The 24254-nt window shown below is 43.3% G+C and overlaps 1 protein-coding gene and 1 long non-coding RNA gene across 2 annotated transcripts in view; both read right to left on the bottom strand.

Annotated features, from left to right (window-relative positions):
- LOC138373684 (uncharacterized) overlaps positions 1 to 10885 on the bottom strand; it is a 35543-nt gene extending 24658 nt beyond the window's left edge. Inside the window, exon 1 of the long non-coding RNA XR_011231281.1 lies at positions 10757 to 10885. This is a non-coding gene — a long non-coding RNA (uncharacterized lncRNA). The remainder of the gene's footprint in view (positions 1 to 10756) is intronic.
- A 494-nt stretch (positions 10886 to 11379) lies between these two features.
- Positions 11380 to 12135, bottom strand: LOC138351338 (uncharacterized). The gene has a single exon (XM_069303071.1). The coding sequence runs from the start codon at positions 12133 to 12135 to the stop codon at positions 11380 to 11382; it is 756 nt and encodes a 251-aa protein (XP_069159172.1).
- Positions 12136 to 24254: the final 12119 nt, after the last annotated feature.

Raw genomic sequence — 24254 nt, 5'->3', positions numbered from 1 at the left:
ATTCAAGCTGGTTCAAGCTGTCGCCCCGCTGACTATCAGACTCAGCTGGCTGCAGGTAACACACAGGTGACTATCGTATTATATTGGATTAGCGTTATCGTACACCTGACGTCTGAAACTGGCACAACACACACGGTATTCGCTTAATGTATCGTACATTTGCCTATCGCACCGAGGTAGTTGAAGATGTGTGTGTTGTGTTGTGCTGTAGTTGTGTGTGTGTGTGTGTGTGTGTGTGTGTGTGTGTGTGTGTGTGTGTGTGTGTGTGTGTGTGTGTGTGTGTGTGCTCACCTAGTTGTACTCACCTAGTTGTGCTTGCGGGGGTTGAGCTCTGGCTCTTTGGTTCCGCCTCTCAACTGTCAATCAACTGATGTATAGATTCCTGAGCCTACTGGGCTCTATCATATCTACATTTGAAACTGTGTATGGAGTCAGCCTCCACCACATCACTGCCTAATGCATTCCATCCGTTAACTACTCTGACACTGAAAAAGTTCCTTCTAACGTCCCTGTGGCTCATGTGGGGACTCAGTTCCCAACTGTGTCCCCTTATTCGCGTCCACCAGTGTTGAATAGTTTATCCTTGTTTACCCGGTCGATTCCCCCGAGAAATTTGTAGGTTGTGATCATGTCTCCACTTACTCTTCGGTCTTCCAGTGTCGTAATGTTCATTTTCCGCAGCCTTTCCTCGTAACTCATGCCTCTTAGTTCTGGGACTAGTCTAGTGTGTGTGTTTGTGTGAAAAAAGGTTGATTGATTGAAAGCCGGCACGAAAGAACCAGAGCTCACCCTTGCAAGCACAACTAGGTGAGTACACATGCACTGTCATACACAAGCACTGTCATACACAGGCACTGTCATACACTTCTTCTGTCATACACAAGCACCGTCATACACTTCCACTGACATACACAGGCACTGGCATACACTTCCACTGAAATACACAGGCACTGTCATACACTTCCATTGACATACACAGGCACTGTCATACACCTCCACTGACATAAACAGGCACTGTCATACACAGGCACTGTTATACACTTCCTCTGTCATACACAAGCACTGTCATACACAGGCACTGTCATACACTTCCACTGTCATACACAGGCACTTACATACACAGGCACTGTCATACACAGGCACTGTCATACACAGGCACTTTCATACACAGGCACTGTCATACACAGGCACTGTCATACACAAGCACTTACATACACAAGCACTGTCATACAAAAGCACTGACATACAGAAGCAGTGTCATAAACAAGCACTGTCATACACAGGCACTATCATACAGGAGCACTGTCATACACAGGCACTGTCATACACAAGCACTGGCATACACAGGTACTGACATACAAAAACACTGTCATACACAGGCACTGTCATACACAAGAACTGTCATACACAGGCACTGATATACACAGGCACTGTCATACACAAGCACTGTCATACACAGGCACTGTCATACACAAGCACTGTCATACACAAGCACTGACATACACAAGCACTGTCATACACAAGCAGCGTCATACACAATCACTATCATACAGAGGCACTGTCATACACAGGCACTGTCATACACAGGCACTTTCATACAGGGGCACTGCCATACACAGGCACTGTCATACACAGGCACTGTCATACACAAGCACTGTCATACATAGGCACTGTCAAACACAGGCACTGTCATACACAGGCACTGTCATACAAAAGCACTGTCATACACAAGCACTGTCATACACGGGCTCTGTCAAAGAAAGGCACTGTCATACACAGGCACTGTCATACACAAGCACTGTCATACACGGGCACTGTCAAAGACAGGCACTGTCATACACAGGCACTGTCATACACAAGCACTCCCATACATAGGCTCTGTCATACACAGGCACTGTCAAACACAAGCACTGTCATACACAAGCTCTGTCATACACAAGCACCGTCATACACGGGCACTGTCAAAGACAGGCACTGTCATACACAGGCACTGTCAAACACAAGCACTGTCATACACAGGCACTCATACACAAGCACTGTCATACACAGGCACTGTCATACACAGGCACTGGAATAAACAGGCACTGTCATTCACGAGCACTGTCATACACAGGCACTGTCAAACACAAGCACTGTCATACACAGGCACTAATACACAAACACTGTCATACACAGGCACTGGAATAAACAGGCACTGTAATACACGAGCACTGTCATAAACAAGCACTGTCATACACAGGCACTGTCGTACACAGGCACTGTCATACAAAGCACTGTCATACATAGGCACTGCCTTACACAATCACTATCATACACAGGCACTGTCATACACAGGCACTGTCAAACACAGGCATTGTCACGCACAAGCACTGTCATACATGTGCACTGTCATATACAAGCACTGTTATACACAGGCACTGTCATACACAAGCACTGTCATACACACGCACTGTCATACAAAGGCACTGGAATACAGAGGGACTGTCATAAACAAGCACTGTCATACACAGGCACTGTCATACACAAGCACTGTCATACACAAGCACTGTCATACATAGGCACTGTCATCCACAGGCACTGTCAAACACAGGCACTGTCAAACACAAGTACTGTGAATCACAGGCACTGTCATACACAAGCACTGTCATACACAGGCAAAGTCATACAAAAGCACTGTCATACACAAGCATTGTCATACACAAGCTTTGTCAAACACAGACACTGTCATACACAAGCAGTGTCATACATAGGCACTGTCATACACAAGCACTGTCATACACAAGCACTGTCATACATAGGCACTGTCATACACAGGCACTGTCATATACAGGCACTGTCATACACAGGCACTGTTATACATAAACACCGTCATACACAGGCACTGTCAAACACAGGCACTGTCATACTCAAGCACTTTCATACATAGGCACTGTCATACACAGGCACTGTCATACACAAGCACTCTAATACACAAGCTCGGTCACACACAGGCACTGTCATACACAGGCACTGTCATACACAAGCACTGTCATACACAAGCTCGGTCACACACAGGCACTGTCATACACAGGCACTGTCATACACAAGCACTGTCAAACACAGGCACTGTAATACACAAGCTCGGTCACACACAGGCACTCTCATACACAGGCAATGTCAAACACAGGCACTGTAATACACAAGCTCGGTCACACACAGGCACTCTCATACACAGGCACTGTCATACACAAGCACTGTCATACACAAGCTCGGTCACACACAGGCACTGTCATACACAGGCACTGTCAAACACAGGCACTGTCAAACACAGGCACTGTCAAACACAGGCACTGTCATGCACAGGCACTATCATACACAGGCACTGTCATACACAAGCACTGTCATACATAGGCACTTTCATATACATGCACTGCCATACACAGGCACTGTCATACACAGACTCTGTCATACACAAGCACTGAAATACACAAGCACTGACATACACAAGCACTGTCATACACAAGCACTGACATACACAAGCACTGTCATACATAGGCACTGTCATACACAAGCACTGAAATACACAAGCACTGACATACACAAGTACTGACATACACAAGCACTGACATACACAAGCACTGACATACACAAGCACTGACATACACAAGCACTGTCATACATAGGCACTGTCATACACAAGCACTGAAATACACAAGCACTGACATACACAAGTACTGACATACACAAGTACTGACATACACAGGCACTGTCATACACAAGCACTGACATACACAGGCACTGACATACACAAGCACTGACATACACAAGTACTGACATACACAAGCACTGACATACACAAGCACTGACATACACAAGCATTGTCATACATAGGCACTGTCATACACAAGCACTGAAATACACAAGCACTGACATACACAAGTACTGACATACACAAGTACTGACATACACAAGTACTGTCATACACAAGCACTGACATACACAAGCACTGACATACACAAGCACTGACATACACAAGTACTGACATACACAAGTACTGTCATACACAAGCACTGACATACACAGGCACTGACATACACAAGCACTGACATACACAAGTACTGACATACACAAGTACTGTCATACACAAGCACTGACATACACAGGCACTGACATACACAAGCACTGACATACACAAGCACTGTCATACACAAGCACTGACATACACAAGCACTGTCATACATAGGCACTGTCATACACAAGCACTGAAATACACAAGCACTGACATACACAAGTACTGACATACACAAGCACTGACATACACAAGCACTGACATACACAAGCACTGACATACACAAGCACTGTCATACATAGGCACTGTCATACACAAGCACTGAAATACACAAGCACTGACATACACAAGTACTGACATACACAAGTACTGACATACACAGGCACTGTCATACACAAGCACTGACATACACAGGCACTGACATACACAAGCACTGACATACACAAGTACTGACATACACAAGCACTGACATACACAAGCACTGACATACACAAGCATTGTCATACATAGGCACTGTCATACACAAGCACTGAAATACACAAGCACTGACATACACAAGTACTGACATACACAAGTACTGACATACACAAGTACTGTCATACACAAGCACTGACATACACAATCACTGACATACACAAGCACTGACATACACAAGTACTGACATACACAAGTACTGTCATACACAAGCACTGACATACACAGGCACTGACATACACAAGCACTGACATACACAAGTACTGACATACACAAGTACTGTCATACACAAGCACTGACATACACAGGCACTGACATACACAAGCACTGACATACACAAGTACTGACATACACAAGTACTGTCATACACAAGTACTGACATACACAAGTACTGACATACACAAGTACTGACATACACAAGTACTGACATACACAAGTACTGACATACACAAGTACTGTCATACACAAGCACTGACATACACAAGTACTGACATACACAAGTACTGTCATACACAAGCACTGAAATACACAAGTACTGACATACACAAGTACTGTCATACACAAGTACTGACATACACAAGCACTGACATACACAAGTACTGACATACACAAGTACTGTCATACACAAGCACTGACATACACAAGTACTGTCATACACAAGCACTGACATACACAAGTACTGTCATACACAAGCACTGACATACACAAGTACTGACATACACAAGTACTGTCATACACAGGCACTGACATACACAAGTACTGTCATACACAAGCACTGACATACACAAGCACTGACATACACAAGTACTGACATACACAAGTACTGTCATACACAAGCACTGACATACACAAGTACTGACATACACAAGTACTGTCATACACAAGCACTGACATACACAAGTACTGACATACACAAGTACTGACATACACAAGCACTGACATACACAAGCACTGACATACACAAGTACTGACATACACAAGTACTGTCATACACAAGCACTGACATACACAAGTACTGTCATACACAAGCACTGACATACACAAGCACTGAAATACACAAGTACTGACATACACAAGTACTGTCATACACAAGCACTGAAATACACAGGCACTGACATACACAAGCACTGACATACACAAGTACTGACATACACAAGTACTGTCATACACAAGCACTGACATACACAGGCACTGACATACACAAGCACTGACATACACAAGTACTGACATACACAAGTACTGTCATACACAAGCACTGACATACACAAGCACTGACATACACAGGCACTGACATACACAAGCACCGTCATACATAGGCACTGTCATACACAAGCACTGACATACACAAGCACTGACATACACAAGTACTGACATACACAAGCACTGACATACACAAGCACTGACATACACAAGCATTGTCATACACAAACACTATCATACACAAACACTGTCATACACTAGCACTGTCATACATAGGTACTGTCATACACAAGGACTGTCATACACAAGCACTGTCATACATAGGTACTGTCATACACAAGGACTGTCATACACAAGCACTGTCATTCATAGGCACTGTCATACACATGCACTGTCTTACACGGGCACTGCCTTACACAGGCACTGTCATACAGAGGCACTGTTGTACACAGGCACTGTCATAAGCATATACTGTTATACACAGGCACTGTCATACACAGGCACTGTCAAACACAGGCATCTTCATACACTAGCATTGTCATACACAGGCACTGTCATGCACAGGCACTGTCAAACACAGGCACTGTCATACACCGGCACTGTCAATCACAGGCACTGTCAAACACAAGCACTTTCAAACACATGCATTGTCAAACACATGGACTGTCAAACACAAGCACTGTCAAACAATCACTGTCAAAAGCAGCCACTGTCATACACAGGCACTGTCAAACACAAGCACTGTAAAACACAGACACTGTCAAACACTGAGACTGTCAAACACAGGCACTGTCATACACTGAGACTGTCATAATCAGGCACTGTCAAACACAAGCACTGACATACACTGAGACTGTCAAACACAGGCACTGTCAAACACAAGCACTGTCATACACTGAGACTGTCATACACAGGCACTGGTCACACCAAACCTGTCTCCTGAAACCCACATAAAAAGAATAACGTCTGCGGCATATGCGAGGCTGGCTAACATCAGAACAGCGTTCAGGAACCTGTTTAAGGAATCATTCAGAATCTTGTATACGACATATGTAAGACCAATCCTGGAGTATGCGGCCCCAGCATGGAGCCCGTACCTTGTCAAGCACAAGACGAAGCTGGAAAAAGTCGAAAGGTATGCCACTAGACTAGTCCCAGAACTAAGAGGCATGAGTTACGAGGAAAGGCTGTGGGAAATGCACCTTACGACACTGGAAGACAGAAGAGTATGGGGAGACATGATCACAACCTACAAAATCCTCAGAGGAATGAACCTGGTAAACAAGGATAAACTATTCAACACTGGTGGGACGCGAACAAGGGGACACAGGTGGAAACTGAGTACCCACATGAGCCACAAAGACGTTAGAAGGAACTTTTTCAGTGTCAGAGTAGTTAACGGATGGAATGCACTAGGCAGTGATGTGGTGGAGGCTGACTCCATACACAGTTTCAAATGTAGATATGAGAGAGCCCAATAGGCTCAGGAACCTGTACACCAGTTGTTTGACAGTTGAGAGGCGGGACCAAAGAGCCAAAGCTCAACCCCCGCAAGCACAAATAGGTGAGTACAAACAGGTGAGTACACAGGCACTGTCAAACACAGGCACTGTCACTCAGGCACTGTCAAACACAGTCACTGTCATACACAGCCACTGTCAAACACAGGCACTGTCAAACACAGGCACTGTCAAACACAGGCACTGTCATTCATAGGCACTGTCAAACACAGGCACTGTCAAACACAGGCACTGTCAAACACAGGCACTGTCAAACACAGGCACTGTCATACACTGAGACTGTCACCTCCGATTGGCGTGAAGTCACCAGTGGAGTTCCACAAGGCTCTGTACTCGGTCCTATCTTGTTTCTGATATATGTAAATGATCTCCAGGAGGGTATAGATTCATTTCTCTCAATGTTTCCGGACGATGCCAAAATTATGAGAAGGATTAAGACAGAAGAGGACTGTTTGAGGCTTCAAGAAGACTTAGACAAACTGAATGAATGGTCGAACAAATTGTTGTTAGAGTTTAACCCAACCAAATGTAATGTAATGAAGATAGGTGTAGGGAGCAGGAGGCCAGATACAAGGAATCATCTGGGAGAGGAAATTCTTCAGGAGTCAGAGAAAGAAATAGACTTCGGGGTTGATATCACGCCAGACCTTTCTCCTGTAGCCCATATCAAGAGGATAACATCAGCGGCATATGCCAGGCTGGTCAACATACGAACGGCATTCAGAAACACGTGTAAAGGATCATTCAGAACTTTGTATACCTCATATGTCAGGTCAATCCTGGAGTATGCAGCCCCAGCATGGAGTCCATATCTAGTCAAGGATAAGACTAAACTGGAAAAGGTTCAAAGGTTTGCCACCAAACTAGTACCTGAGCTGAGAGGTATGAGCTACGAGGAGAGACTACGGGAATTAAACCTCACTTCGCTGGAAGACAGAAGAGTTAGGGGGGACATGATCACCCCATTCAAGATTCAGAAGGGAATTGATAGAGTAGATAAAGACAGGCTATTTAACACAAGGGGCACACGCACTAGGGGACACAGGTGGAAACTGAGTGCCCAAATGAGCCACAGAGATATTAGAAAGAACTTTTATAGTGTCAGAGTGGTTGACAAATGGAATGCATTAGGCAGTGATGTGGTGGAGGCTGACTCCATACACAGTTTCATATGTAGATATGATAGAGCCCAATAGGCTCAGGAATCTGTACACCAGTTGATTGACAGTTGAGAGGCGGGACTAAAGAGCCAAAGCTCAACCGGCGCAAAACACAACTAGGTGAGTACAACGAGGTGAGTACACAGGTACTGTCATACACAGGCGCTGTCAAACACAGGCACTGTCAAACACAGGCACTGTCATACACAGGTACTGTCATACATAAGCACTGTCAAACACAGGCACTGTCATACACAGGTACTGTCAAACAAGGCACTGTCAAACACAGGCACTGTCATACACAGGCACTGTCATACACAGGCACTGTCATACATAGGTACTGTCATACACAGGCACTGTCATACACAGGTACTGTCAAACACAGGTACTGTCATACACAGGCACTGTCATTCACAGGCACTGTCATACACAGGCACTGTCATACACAGGCACTGTCATACACAGGTACTGTCATATACAGGCACTGTCAAAGACAGGTACTGTCATGCACAGGTACTGCCAAACAAGGCACTGTCAAACACAGGCACTGTCATACACAGGTACTGTCAAACAAGGCACTGTCAAACACAGGGTCTGTCATACACAGGCACTGTCATATACAGGCACTGTCAAACACAGGCACTGTCATACACTAAGATTGTCATACACAGGCACTGTCAAACACAGGCACTGTCAAACACAGGCACTGTCATATACAGGCACTGTCATACACAGGCACTGTCAAACACAGGCACTGTCATACACAGGCACTGTCAAAAACAGGCACTGTCAAAAACAGGCACTGTCAAACACAGGCACTGTCAAACGCAGCCACTGTCTTCCACTGGCACTGCCAAACACAAGCACTGTCAAACACAGACGCTGTCAAACACAGGCACTGTCAAACACAAGCACTGTCAAACACAGACGCTGTCAAACACAGGCACTGTCAAACACAGACACTGTCAAACACAGGCACTGTCAAACACAGGCACTGTCATACATTGAGACTGTCATACACAGGCACTGTCAAATACTGGAACTGTCAAACACAGGCACCATCATACACAGGCACTGTCATTCACTGAGACTGTCATACACAGGCACTGGCGTACACAGGCACTGTCATACACAGGCACTGTCATACACAGGCACTGTCAAGCACAGACACACTCCTACACAGGCACTGTCACATAGGCACTGTCAAACACAGGCACTGTCATACACAGGCACTGTCAAACACAGACACTGTCAAACACAGGCACTGTCACATAGGCACTGTCAAACACAGGCACTGTCATACACAGGCACTGTCAAACACAGACACTGTCAAACACAGGCACTGTCAAACGTGGGCACTGTCACACACAGGCACTGTCAAACACAGGCACTGTCATACACTGGCACTGTCAAACACAAGCTCTCTCAAACACAGGCATTGTCAAACACAGGCACTGTCAAACACAGGCACTGTCAAACACAAGCACTGTCATATACTGAGACTCTCATACACAGGCACTGTCAAACACAGACACTGTCAAACACAGGCACTGTCAAACACAGACACCGTCAAACACAGGCACTGTCATACACAGGCGCTGTCAAACACAAGCACTGTCAAACACAGACACTGTCATACACAGGCGCTGTCAAACACAAGCACTGTCAAACACAGGCACTGTCAAACACAAGCACTGTCAAACACAGGCACTGTCAAAAACAAACACTGTCATATACTGAGACTGTCATACACACAGGCACTGTCAAAGACAGGCACTGTAAAACACAGACACCGTCAAACACAGGCACTGTCAAACACAGGCACTGTCAAACACAGATACCGTCAAACACAGGCTCTGTCAAACACAGGTACTGTCATACACTGAGACTATCAAACACAGGCACTGTCATACACTGAGACTGTCAAACACAGGCACTGTTATACACTGAGACTGTCATACAAAGGCACTGTCAAACACAGGCACTGTCAAACACAGACACCGTCAAACACAGGCACTGTCAAACACAGGCACTGTCAAACACTGGCACTGTCAAACACAAGCTCTCTCAAACACAGGCACTGTCAAACACAGACACCGTCAAACACAGGCACTGTTATTACCTGGCACACACACACACACACACACACACACACACACACACACACACACACACACACACACACACACACACACACACACACACACACACACACACACACACACACACACACACACACACACACACACACACACACACACACACACACACACACACACACACACACACACACACACACACACACACACACACAATATATATACATATATATCCCAGGCTATTGATGGACTTACCAGAGACAATGGTTCCTCTTGACTGTTGGTACTAGCCCTTGGTATTCCCCTCACTCTCCCTCGTGTCCCCTCGGAGCCCTGCGGCCACCCCTCACACACTCACACTCCCCAACACACTCTCCTCTCTACACACTTGGGTTTGTACTCGGAGAGGGCCACTCACTAAGCGTATAACATGGCAGTGTTTTGGTGGCGGGTGGCCACTCAGCGGGCGTAAGGCCCGCCAGGGTGCCACTCATCAAGCATACAACATGTGGAGCATCACTGGTACCAGCAGGTGGGCCACTCAGCAGGCGTAAGGCACACCAGTAAAGGCTTCTAATACCAGCTCCCATCAAAGCCATGGTTAGTTGCCCTCTGTCTCTAGTAGGGGAATGTTGCAGAGGTCTTACAGAACGACCATAGACGTTTGACCACCATTTATGTATAATTGATTTGGCCAAATCCTACAAAAGACCGAACTAAGAACATTTTTTTTGTTAGTTTAAACAGCATATGTCTTTACTTTGGTCTGTTTTAATTTAGATTAGGTTCCATTGGTTAAGGTTATGTTAGGTTAACTTAGGCGAGATTAGTTTAGTTAAATTTTGTCTTATTTCTTTAAAATTTGCAGGTCAAAAAATCTATATTACACCACAAAATGTCATCTTAGTCATCACCTTGAGTGAATAATTCTTAGTCATCACCTTGAGTGAATAATTCTTAGTCATCACCTTGAGTGAATAATTCTTAGTCATCACCTTGAGTGAATAATTCTTAGTCATCACCTTGAGTGAATAATTCTTAGTCATCACCTTGAGTGAATAATTCTTAGTCATCACCTTGAGTGAATAATTCTTAGTCATCACCTTGAGTGAATAATTCTTAGTCATCACCTTGAGTGAATAATTCTTAGTCATCACCTTGAGTGAATAATTCTTAGTCATCACCTTGAGTGAATAATTCTTAGTCATCACCTTGAGTGAATAATTCTTAGTCATCACCTTGAGTGAATAATTCTTAGTCATCACCTTGAGTGAATAATTCTTAGTCACCACCTTGAGTGAATAATTCTTAGTCATCAACTTGAGTGAATAATTCTTAGTCATCACCTTGAGTGAATAATTCTTAGTCATCACCTTGAGTGAATAATTCTTAGTCACCACCTTGAGTGAATAATTCTTAGTCATCACCTTGAGTGAATAATTCTTAGTCATCACCTTGAGTGAATAATTCTTAGTCATCACCTTGAGTGAATAATTCTTAGTCACCACCTTGAGTGAATAATTCTTAGTCATCAACTTGAGTGAATAATTCTTAGTCATCACCTTGAGTGAATAATTGTTAGTCATCACCTTGAGTGAATAATTCTTAGTCAGCACCTTGGGTGAATAATTCATAGTCAGCACCTTGAGTGAATAATTCTAGGTCAGCACCTTGAGTGAATAATTCTTAGTCAGCACCTTGAGTGAATAATTCATAGTCAGCACCTTGAGTGAATAATTCTAGGTCAGCACCTTGAGTGAATAATTCTAGGTCAGCACCTTGAGTGAATAATTCTTAGTCAGCACCTTAAGTGAATAATTCTAGGTCAGCACCTTGAGTGAATAATTCTTAGTCAGCACCTTGAGTGAATAATTCTTAGTCAGCACCTTGAGTGAATAATTCTTAGTCAGCACCTTGAGTCAATAATTCTTAGTCAGCACCTTGAGTCAATAATTGTTAGTCAGCACCTTGAGTCAATAATTCTTATTCAGCACCTTGAGTCAATAATTCTTATTCAGCACCTTGAGTCAATAATTCTTATTCAGCACCTTGAGTCAATAATTCTTATTCAGCACCTTGAGTCAATAATTCTTATTCAGCACCTTGAGTCAATAATTCTTATTCAGCACCTTGAGTCAATAATTCTTATTCAGCACCTTGAGTCAATAATTCTTATTCAGCACCTTGAGTCAATAATTCTTATTCAGCACCTTGAGTGAATAATTCTTATTCAGCACCTTGAGTCAATAATTCTTATTCAGCACCTTGAGTCAATAATTCTTATTCAGCACCTTGAGTCAATAATTCTTATTCAGCACCTTGAGTCAATAATTCTTATTCAGCACCTTGAGTCAATAATTCTTATTCAGCACCTTGAGTCAATAATTCTTATTCAGCACCTTGAGTCAATAATTCTTATTCAGCACCTTGAGTCAATAATTCTTATTCAGCAACTTGAGTCAATAATTCTTATTCAGCACCTTGAGTCAATAATTCTTATTCAGCAACTTGAGTCAATAATTCTTATTCAGCACCTTGAGTCAATAATTCTTATTCAGCACCTTGAGTCAATAATTCTTATTCAGCACCTTGAGTCAATAATTCTTATATTGCCATTACCTTTTGTCAATAAAATTTAAGCAGTAATCGGTGTCAATAATAAAACAATTGGCAAAATTCTATATCAATAATATCGGCGTAATTTATTTTCAATAATTCCTGAGTTCATTCTGTATAATATTACAACTCGAAAAAAATTCTTAGTAACTATGTAAAAAATCTGTGAAGAATATAATGCATTATAATCTCCCAACAATGAATGATGACAATGATGGCCGTGAAGATGACGAGATTGATGATGATGGAGACGATATCACACCTGATGGTGAGAGAGGGAGGGAAGATGATGATGTTATCTGAGAGCGAGCCAATATTGTCTCTGGACGCCCTGGGAATCTAGCTCCCTTAAACATTGGTAATCTGGATTTTTCTAAATGGTAATCTTAATGGACTTCATTGGGCTGGGAAGTCAGGAAAGCGAAAGTGACCATTTGTGTTTCATTGACAACGCTTTGAAAAGTACCAACAAATCACCCCACATAAGAAACTTGACAATATTCTCATTCAAACCCGTTAATATTTTCCTTTTCACCGGTGGGTAGAAAGACGTTCCCGCTTATTTCAGATTCAAGTTCGAAATCTCAAAGTCAAGCTGGTTGTGCACTGTACCTATTTTGCTGTCTTCATATCTCAGCTCCGTGTTCTCATATCTCAGCTCTTTATCTTCATATCCCAGCTCTTTGACCTAATATCCATTTGTATTCACTTGACCCGCTATTAGTAGTATATATATATATATATATATATATATATATATATATATATATATATATATATATATATATATATATATATATATATATATATTCATTGACCAAACATAGCAACAATAGTAAATCCCAATCATGATGAGCTGCCACCATGACACATGTGAGGGGCGTCACTCACTCTTCTCGGAATAAATTAGGACAGTTGTAGTGAGGCGGAGAGGACCTGCTTGTCAAGTGCCTGTCTTATAGCTCTTCTGGGATATATATGGTTTTTGCTGGTATGTTCATTCATCTCTTAGTCTGTCTGACTGTCGCTCTCGCCTCTCTCTCTCTCTCTCTCTCTCTCTCTCTCTCTGTCTCTCTCTCTCTCTCTCTCTCTCTCTCTCTCTCTCTCTCTCTCTCTCTCTCTCTCTCTCTCTCTCTCTCTCTCTCTCCCTCTCTCTCTCTCCCTCCATGAGGTACTACGAGGCTGGGCTACAGAATTGTTGGTACGCGGGTATTTGTGGCCCAGGTATTGTCACCCAAGTAGCTGGCCTGCCCGAAAATATCTCTCCCACACTCTCTCTCTCTCTCTCTCTCTCTCTCTCTCTCTCTCTCTCTCTCTCTCTCTCTCTCTCTCTCTCTCTCTCTCTCTCTCTCTCTCTCTCTCTCTCAGACACACACACTTCTCCCTCTCTATCTCTCATTACTCTGTTTCACTCTTACTCTCACTACTTTCTCTCACTAACATGTACCTTCCGGTACCAGTTGCCACACCCTATTTATGATCAATTTATGTATAATTGTGTCACACAGCATTATTTTCGTGTTATTGGGCCCCATTGCTCATAATTTTTGAGTAATTATATTAAACAGAGCCCTATTTGTTTATGCAATTCTGTTCCACAATCACCACTTTTCTGTAACTGGGTCCGGCTGTGAACCATTAATGTGTAATTGGTTCCTGCTGAGCATCATCTGTGTAATTGGTCCCAATTACTTACAAATCAAGGAATGTGGCCCTCCTTATGGAAAAAGGCAGATTGTTGTTGTTGTTGTTAAAGATTCGCTATTTGAAACAAAATGTTCCAAGTAGCACGGGCTATGGTGAGCCCCATACTCCTCTTGTTGTTGCAGTGTACAAGAAGAGGAGCTGCTCGGTGGCTGGTGACTACAGACCAGTGTCACTGCTCTCCATGACTGACAAGATCCTAGAATCATTAAGCGCTCAGCAAATAATATAATTTGTTATCATCATCGGCTAATATGTGATCGAGAGTATGGTTTTAGATAAGGCCGACCAGCTGTGAAGTGCCAACTGCTGCAAGACTCGTCAATCACCAACTTTCAGCGATTTCTGCCTCGGGGTGGGAGATGGCAGGTCACATCTACGGCTGAGAAGACACAAGCGATCATGATAACTTGACTACACATGGCAAATCGGACGGCAAAACCCTAGAGTTCATAGATGAAATTTACATCTTGGGAATGAAGTTCGACTCTTCAACGGCAATGAAGAGCCAGGTGCTTAACTTGCTCAAATGGCAGCCAGGAAACTTACAGCTCTACGGCGCAGCTCACACCTTGACAGCAGCGGCTGCAAAACCTTATATGAAGCACAAGTTCGCTTTCATCTTGAGTATGTAACCCTTTCCTGGCTCCCCTGCCCCCCCCCCCATCATTCATCAGACTGTGGGACAAAGTGGAGAGACGGGCAAGAGGCTCATCTCTAGTCTTGACCAAGTCTGGTGGGAACGGTCTGAACATCAGAGCCTGCAACACTGTTGGGACGTTGCGGGTCTAACTGTTATGTCCAAGGACAACATCCTCAAAGTTCTGCACCTGGCCCAACTCCGTGGACTACCAGTAGTTGCCACCCGTAGCACTAGGCTCTCAACCTTTAACAACCTCGTGCTGGAAGTGACTTTCTCAAGAACATCACTCCATCAGCGATCATTCACTCCGAGGCTGACTCGCATCTGGAAATTGTTCACTCAACAGGTTGACACACGGGAGATCACGTCAACTGAGCACATGAAGGCTCTGGCACACAGTTGGCTACAGGCTCATCCTCTTCCTTATATGATTGTTACCTAATGTTGTTAATGAATAAAGGCCTACTGATGAATATAACATGAAAAAATGGGCCTCTAGGAGTATGATTCAACAGAGCTGAGGAAGGAGTACAGCTCTTGCTTGCAGTTTCGCCCGGTTTCTTATATAATAGTTCCCTCTGTGATAGTGTTGAAGTATATTCTTGTGAAATAAATGACTTTCTATGAGTTGGATTCAACTGAGCTGAGGTAGGATAGCAGCTCTTGCTTGCAGTTTCATCATGTACAGAGAGAGAGAGAGAGAGAGAGAGAGAGAGAGAGAGAGAGAGAGAGAGAGAGAGAGAGAGAGAGAGAGAGAGAGAGAGAGAGAGAGAGAGAGAGAGAGAGAGAGAGAGAGAGAGAGAGCCGTCATCGGCTAATTTGTGATCGACAGTATGGTTTTAGAAAAGGCCGATCTGCTGCTGATCTTTTGCTAAATCTCTCCTCTAAGTGGCATCAGTCACTGGATGAGTCCAGGATCAGCTGTGTTGTTGCTCTAGATATAGCAGGAGCCTTTGATCGGGTCTGGCACTCTGGACTATCGGTGAAGCTTCAAGCTTTAGGCATTGCAGGCTCCATCTTAGTGTTATTAAAAGACTACCTTCAAGAACGGACTCTAAGGGTAGTCCTCAATGGAGCAGAATCCGATAGCCACTCAATTGGTGCCAGCGTTCCACAGGGTAGTGTGCTTGGCCCTCTGCTGTGGAATGTTTATTTCAACGATCTTCTTCATCTCATTCCTGAAGCTCAAGCCTATGCTGATGACTATACTCTAACCTTTACATACAGAAAGGAGGAAATGCTAACTGCTGCAAGAATCATTAATCACAAACTTTCAGCAATTTCTACCTGGGGTAGGAGATGGCAGGTCACATTTGCGGCTGAGAAGACTCAAGCGATGATGATAACTAGACTGCACATGGCGAATCGGACAGAACTGCAAATGGGTGGCAAATCCCTGGAGTTCACAGAAGAATTTGACATCTTGGGAATGAAGTTCGACTCTTCAATGACAATGAAGAGCCATGTGATAAACCTAGCTAAAAAGGCAGCCAGGAAACTTACAGCACTACGGCGCATCTCATATCTTCTTGACAGCAAGGGATGCAAAACCTTATATGAAGCTCAAGTTCGCTCCCATCTTGAGTATGCACCCCTTTCCTGGATTGCCTGCCCCCCATCTTTCGTCAGACTGTTGGACAAAGTGGAGAGACGGGCTAGAAGGCTTATATCTAGTCTTGACCAAGTCTGGTGGGAACGGTCTGAACATCAGAGCCTGCAACACCGTCGGGACGTTGTTGGTCTTACTGTTATGTACAAGGCCAACATCCTCAAAGTTCCGCACTTGGCCCAACTCCGTGGAGTACCAGTAGTTCCCACTCGTAACACTAGGCTCTCAACCTTCAACAGTCTCATGCTGGAAGTGCCATTCTCAAGAACATCACTCCATCAGCGTTCATTCCTTCCGAGACTTACTCGCATCTGGAACTTGTTCGCTCAACAGATTGATACAAGGGAGATCAGGTCAACTGTTCACATGAAGACTCTGGCACACAGCTGGCTACAAGCTCATCCTGTTCCTTATATAATTGTTACTTAATGTTTTTTTAATGAATAAAGGCTATTCCTTCTAAAGCAAATAATACCAGGCTCATGAAATAAATGGGCATCTAGGAGTAGGTTTCAACTTAGCTTACATAAGTAAATATATGATAATTCCCATTGTGTTAGTTTCAAAGTATACTCTTATATAATAAATGAGTTTCTAGGTGTAGGCTTCAGATGAGCTGAGGTAGGATAACAGCTCTTACTTGCAGTTTCACTAGGTATGTTATTAGGCATCCCTTATGAATCCTAGTCTTAGTTTAAGGAAAAAAAAAAAAAAAAAAAAAAGAGAGAGAGAGAGAGAGAGAGAGAGAGAGAGAGAGAGAGAGAGAGAGAGAGAGAGAGAGAGAGAGAGAGAGAGAGAGAGAGAGAGAGAGAGAGAGAGAGAGCGAGAGAGCGAGAGAGAGAGAGAGAGAGAGAGAGAGAGAGAGAGAGAGAGAGAGAGAGAGAGAGAGAGAGAGAGAGAGAGAGAGAGAGAGAGAGAGAGAGAGAGAGCGAGAGAGAGAGAGAGAGAGAGAGAGAGAGAGAGAGAGAGAGAGAGAGAGAGAGAGAGAGAGAGAGAGAGAGAGAGAGAGAGAGAGAGAGAGAGAGAGAGCGAGAGAGAGAGAGAGAGAGAGAGAGAGAGAGAGAGAGAGAGAGAGAGAGAGAGAGAGAGAGAGAGAGAGAGAGAGAGAGAGAGAGAGATAGAGAGAGAGAGATAGAGAGAGAGAGAGAGAGAGAGAGAGAGAGATAGAGAGAGAGAGAGATAGAGAGAGAGAGAGAGAGAGAGAGAGAGAGAGAGAGAGAGAGAGAGAGAGAGAGAGAGAGAGAGAGAGAGAGAGAGAGAGAGAGAGAGAGAGAGAGAGAGAGAGAGAGAGAGAGAGAGAGAGAGAGACACCTGCTGTCTTCCTCTCTCTAAATGTCAACCAAATTCCATGATAAATTAGTTACATGGTGGGAGCTGTCAGTCGTCCCGGCCCCCTTCCGATATTGATCCACGATGGGTGTACCTCATGAACACTGCAGTCTACACTATATTCTTCTGTACTATACATTGTATACTATTGTTTTTAGTATACAGTACAGACTGTATTGTTGAGTATTATACATTGGAGACTGTATTGTAGTGTATTATAAGATGTAGATTGTAATATTGTGTATTATGCAGTCAAGGCTGTATTGTGGTGCATTACACAGTGTAGCCAGTACTGTGATGTATTACAGTATAATAGTGATGTATAATACATATGTGTAGTATACACACACACATACAAACTCATATAATGTGCTTAGAGAAAGATCTAGGAGTTGATGTCACACCAAACCTGTCTCCCGAAGCCCACATCAAGGTAATGACATCTGCGGCGTATGCGAGGCTGGCTAACATCAGAACCACCTTCACAGAATCTGTGTAAGGAATCTTTCAGAACCTGTGTAAGGAATCTTTCAGAACCTTGTATACTACGTATGTAAGACCAATCCTGGAGTATGCGGCCCCAGCATGGAGCCCGTACCTTGTCAAGCACAAGACGAAGCTGGAAAAAGTTCAGAGGTATGCCACTAGGCTAGTCCCAGAACTAAGAGGCATGAGTTACGAGGAAAGGATGAGGGAACTGCACCTCACGTCGCTGGAAGATAGAAGAGCTCGGGGAGTCATGATCACCACATACAAAATCCTCAGGGAAATTGACAGGGGTGGACATAGACAAACTATTTTGCATGGGTGGAACACGAACAAGGGGACACAGGTGGAAACTGAGTACCAACATGAGCCACAGGGACGTTAGAAAGAACGTTTTCAGTGTCAGAGTAGATAGTAAATGGAATGCATTAGGAAGTGATGTGGTGGAGGCTGACTCCATACACAGTTTCAAGTGTAGATATGATAGAGCCCAGTAGGCTCAGGAACCTGTACATCAGTTGATTGACAGTTGAGAGGCGGGACCAAAGAGCTGAAGTACAGCGGGACCGAAGAGCAAGCACAGTGGAAGCAACCCCCGCAAGCACAACTAGGTGAGTACACACACACCCAAGTCTTCAGTTCACCTTCTGTTTAGTTCCAGTTTTTATTCCGTATTTTCCCAATAAAGTGTTTGTCAGTTTTCTATATATTTTAAACACAAGTTTGGGGTATCTATTTCCTCGGTTTCTATGCCAGTTTTCTTTTATTTTTCACCAGAGTAATGAGGGTAACTTATATAATGTATATATATAATATTAATAATGTTTATTCAGTTGTTTTTTATTATTTATTTAGCAGCCCGTAACAGCTATCCAACTCCCAGATACCTATTTCCTGCTAGGTGAACAGGTACATCAGGGTGAAAGAAACTCTGCTTATTTGTTTCCGCCTCCGCCGGAGATCGAACCCGGACTCAGAGGACTACGAACCCCGAGCGCTGTCCACTCAGTCGTCAGGCCCCTCAGTGGAGGGGGGGGGGCCTGAATCTCGAATTAAAAGGCAAAAAGTACATACATTCAAAATGAGTTACAAACATAATGTTAGAGTTGCAGACAGAGCTAGTATTTACTATGCCTAAATTTTTAATATACATATATTGTTAATATATATATATATATAATTTAATACAGAGTCACAGTGGAAACAAGCCTTCCTTCCTTCCTGTCAGACTCGGGGGCCTCGGCATTCGCACAGCAACACAAATTGTTGTACCAGCATTCCTGTCCTCTTCAGTGGCATCTGACAACCTGGTGAAGGAAATCCTACCTGAGTACCAAGGTCAACAGACAGGTGTACATGATCCCAGCTTTACAGACTGCACCTAGAGAGAGTTTCTCTTGGGTCTCTCTCTCGCAGGACCAGCACCCCAACCCCCACCTTCTGAAGCCCATAAGCCATCCAGCTGGGATCGCCCCATTGTCGACCAAGCAGCTGCGACATGCCTAGAATTTTCAACAACACCAGATGCCATTGCCCAATTTAGAACTGTAGCAGCTTCCCATGCAGGTGACTTCCTATTAGTAAGTCACCTGCCTATTAGGAACCAGCACCCGTCTCACACCGCAGGCCCTCCAAATTGCTGTGGCCCTTTGCCTCGCTGCCCCAATCCATACTAAATTCAGGTGTATTTGCGGTGAGGCAGTGGCCGACAAGTACAGACGCCATGGCCTTCTCTGCCAAAGCACAGGAGGATGGCATGCAAGACACAGCAAGCTAAATGACATTATTAGGAGAAGCCTTACCACAGCTGGTTGTCCAGCAGAGAGAGAACCCCATTACCTAATGCCCCGCAACTCTAATGAACCTGTCTGTTGCCCAGACGGAATCACGGTGAATCCCTGGAAGAATGGTGGGCAGTTGGTGTGGGACTACACTTGCGTTTCAACTTTAGCCAACAACTATGTGAATTTCAGTGTTGCATATTCTGGCAGTGCTGCCAATCACCAGGAAGCAGCCAAGTCCCGTAAATACAAAGATCTTTATCACCACTATAATTTTGTCCCCATTGCCTCAGAGACACTTGGTGCCTGGGGTAAAAGTGTTACTAGTTTTATGAAAAAGCTGGGCTCTAAGCTAATTGAAACAACAAGAGACCCAAGAGCTGCCAGTTGAGTCATTCCATCTCATATCACCAAAAAGTCACCTATGGCTCCCACTCGACCCTCTCCAAATGCCATGAAATTTTGTAGTAAGAAAGTCCTAGACCCCAAATGACACTTTACAAAATATTAGAGCTCAATCTGCTTTGGTTCTTAAATAACAGGTTCATATTCAATGGGCTCTCGTCCTGTTGATGCGTAAATACCACAAAAATGACCAACTTTGACCCTTTGTTAAATCACGACTAGTGCCTGGAGGAGTGTGAGATGTGACCTACCAGGACAACCTTTGGTGTAGAATAACGCAGTGTGATCGAAAACAGCAGTTTGGGTGCCATTCAGCTATCCATCAATGCTAAAATCGCTGCCAAATTTTGTCGTGAGAAATTTGAACCCCAATTTGGAGACCACTTACTCATCAGCAAAAGATCTAAACGCCATGATCTTTTGCAACGATGTATAACAAGCACAATATTATGAAGTGATGCAATAGCAACTCTGTTATATCCATATATCCAGAGGTGGTCCACTTGAAAGTTGGCCAATAAAATTTTTTGTGCAAAACTAGCCAACTTTCAAGGCAAAATATCTCAATATGCGTCATTCCCAATTTGGTTTTGAATGACACCATTCGATAGAGCTGATTTTTCTGTACAAGAGAAACTTTTATTTAGGTTGAAATCTGAATTCCTAGTTCAGCCAGAGGACTCTGAAAATGGCATCCATGGTTCCCGCCCGCCATCTGAGGAGCTGGAGGAACTCTACCGCCTGTGACAAGTAGCCTTGTACCCTGTATGTAACCAATGTTGTAGCCCTTTTTTGTGTAACGAAGTTTTAAATAAAATTAAATGACAAAATACAAAAATATAGGAGGTGGTAGGAAAAGACAGTATGTGAGTGTACACGGGTGCCCCACAAGGCTCCCCCGGATGCTGCATATCGTCTTCTTCGAGGTCGAGGGTCCCTATAAACGCAACCAGAGGTGGTACCCCTTATATATATATATATATATATATATATATATATATATATATATATATATATATATATATAAATATATACATATACTGTAATATAAATATATTTTTAATTCATCATACTTTCACATAAATAATTAATAATTATAATAATTTATTGTGTCGAGGAACAGGCAGCCAGTATATATATATATATATATATATATATATATATATATATATATATATATATATATATATATATATATATATATATATATATATATATATATATATATATATATATATATATGCAATTGACGATCACAATTAATTTCTCTGTGGATTTTCCGCATATATATATATATATATATATATATATATATATATATATATATATATATATATATATATATATATATATATATATATATATATATATATATATATATATATATATATATATATATATATATATATATATATTGTGACGATAATCTCTTTCAAGAGAGATTGAGCCTGCTCTTCTCTACATAAACTTACTTATATATATACAACAATAAGATGCTACCTTCAAGATACGTCTACCAGTAGCACAAAACGTTTTGACCAGGAGGCAAACGTACCCAAAACTCCCCCCTACTCCACACTCCCTCCATGCCGGCTCCGTCATCAACCAGCAAACTACCATTCCCAGCCTGCCTGCTTCTGATTGGTGACCCGCCGACTGCACACCTGCACCTCTGCACGTCAGCGCCCTCTACTTAGTCGATGTCTGGGCTTGAACCAGTCATTGAAGTTAGAATATCTTGTGCTCTCAAGCTGTGAACAACTAACTGATATACGCTCTGTCTATCAGGTGGATGTTTCTCAGCTAGCGCTTTATTCTCAGCACCTGTTTAATCACTTTTCTGTCTTTATATTATAGAATAACGTCATTCCTGTTCTTAATTTTTATGTTATATTTTTTGACTTGTTTGTTTGCACTGTACATAGCCAAGGAATTGTCTTTGTTCATAATTTGTTTTCAAAGTTAATTAAAGTTTCATTGTTCATACTATGTGTTTTGCGTGTCTTCCCTTATTTTACCACAGACAACAGCCAAGCAGTCTATTTTTTTTTTTGTAAATGTGACTAGACATTGACACCAGCCATTAGGAGGACTGCCGAACATCTACACTCCTACACTTTCCCGTCACATTAAATGGGGGGCCTGTCCTAGGAGCCTCACTCAGGTACTAGTACCAGAACATCAATTTGTGGTAAGTGTACTTGGCTTGGATACAGTTGCTTTTCAATATTTCCATTACTTTTAATAATTATATGGTGCTGAGTGTATTGTGCATTCCGAGAGTAGCATATTGTGAGTGTTGGATAACTTTGGATTACGTGGTGACTGGAGGCCTTTGGCCATATCGCGCATACGAGCCAAAAGTGACGTTCTTTTTAGGAGGACGGGTTGGAGGCCTACCTTGAGGTTACCTTAAGGTGCTTCCGGGGCTAAGCGTCCCCGCAGCCCGGTCGTCGCCCAGGCCTCCTGGTTGCTGGACTGATCAACCAGGCTGTTGGACGCGGCTGCTCGCAGCCTGACGTATGAGTCACAGCCTGGTTGATCAGGTATCCTTTGGAGGTGCTTATCCAGTTCTCTCTTGAACACTGTGAGGGGATTGCCAGTTATGCCCCTTATGTGTAGCGGAAGCGTGTTGAACAGTCTCGGACCTCTGATGTTGATAGAGTTCTCTCTCAGAGTACCTGTTGCACCTCCGCTTTTCAACGGGTGTATTCTGCACATCCTGCCATGTCTTCTGGTCTCATGTGATGTTATTTCTGTGTGCAGGTTTGGGACCAGCCCCTCTAATATTTTCCACGTGTAAATTATTATGTATCTCTCCCGCCTGCGCTCAAGGGAGTACAGATTTAGGCTCTTTAGTCGGTCCAAATAGTTTAGGTGTTTTACTGAGTGGATTCTAGCAGTAAAGGATCTCTGCACGCTCTCCAGGTCAGCAATTTCTCCAGCTTTGAAAGGGGCTGTCATTGTGCAGCAGTACTCCACTCTAGAGAGCACAAGGTTTTGAAAAGTGTCATCATCGGAAAAGCATCTCTAGTGTGAAAAGTTCTTGTTATCCAACCTGTCATTTTTCTTGCAGTTGTGACGGCTACTTTATTGTGTTCTTTAAGAACATAAGAACATAAGAACAAAGGTAACTGCAGAAGGCCTATTGGCCCATACGAGGCAGCTCCTATTCTATAA

The sequence above is a fragment of the Procambarus clarkii genome, chromosome 5 (assembly GCF_040958095.1).
Source record: "Procambarus clarkii isolate CNS0578487 chromosome 5, FALCON_Pclarkii_2.0, whole genome shotgun sequence".
NCBI lineage: Eukaryota > Metazoa > Arthropoda > Malacostraca > Decapoda > Cambaridae > Procambarus > Procambarus clarkii.
Note: the sequence above shows the minus strand (reverse complement) of the source record. Positions and strands in the feature narration are given on the sequence as shown.

Excerpts from the sequence above, each read along its gene's own strand:
- LOC138351338 (XM_069303071.1), bottom strand. The coding sequence starts at position 12,135 with ATGAATTATTCACCCAAGGTGCTGACTAAGAATTATTCACTCAAGGTG.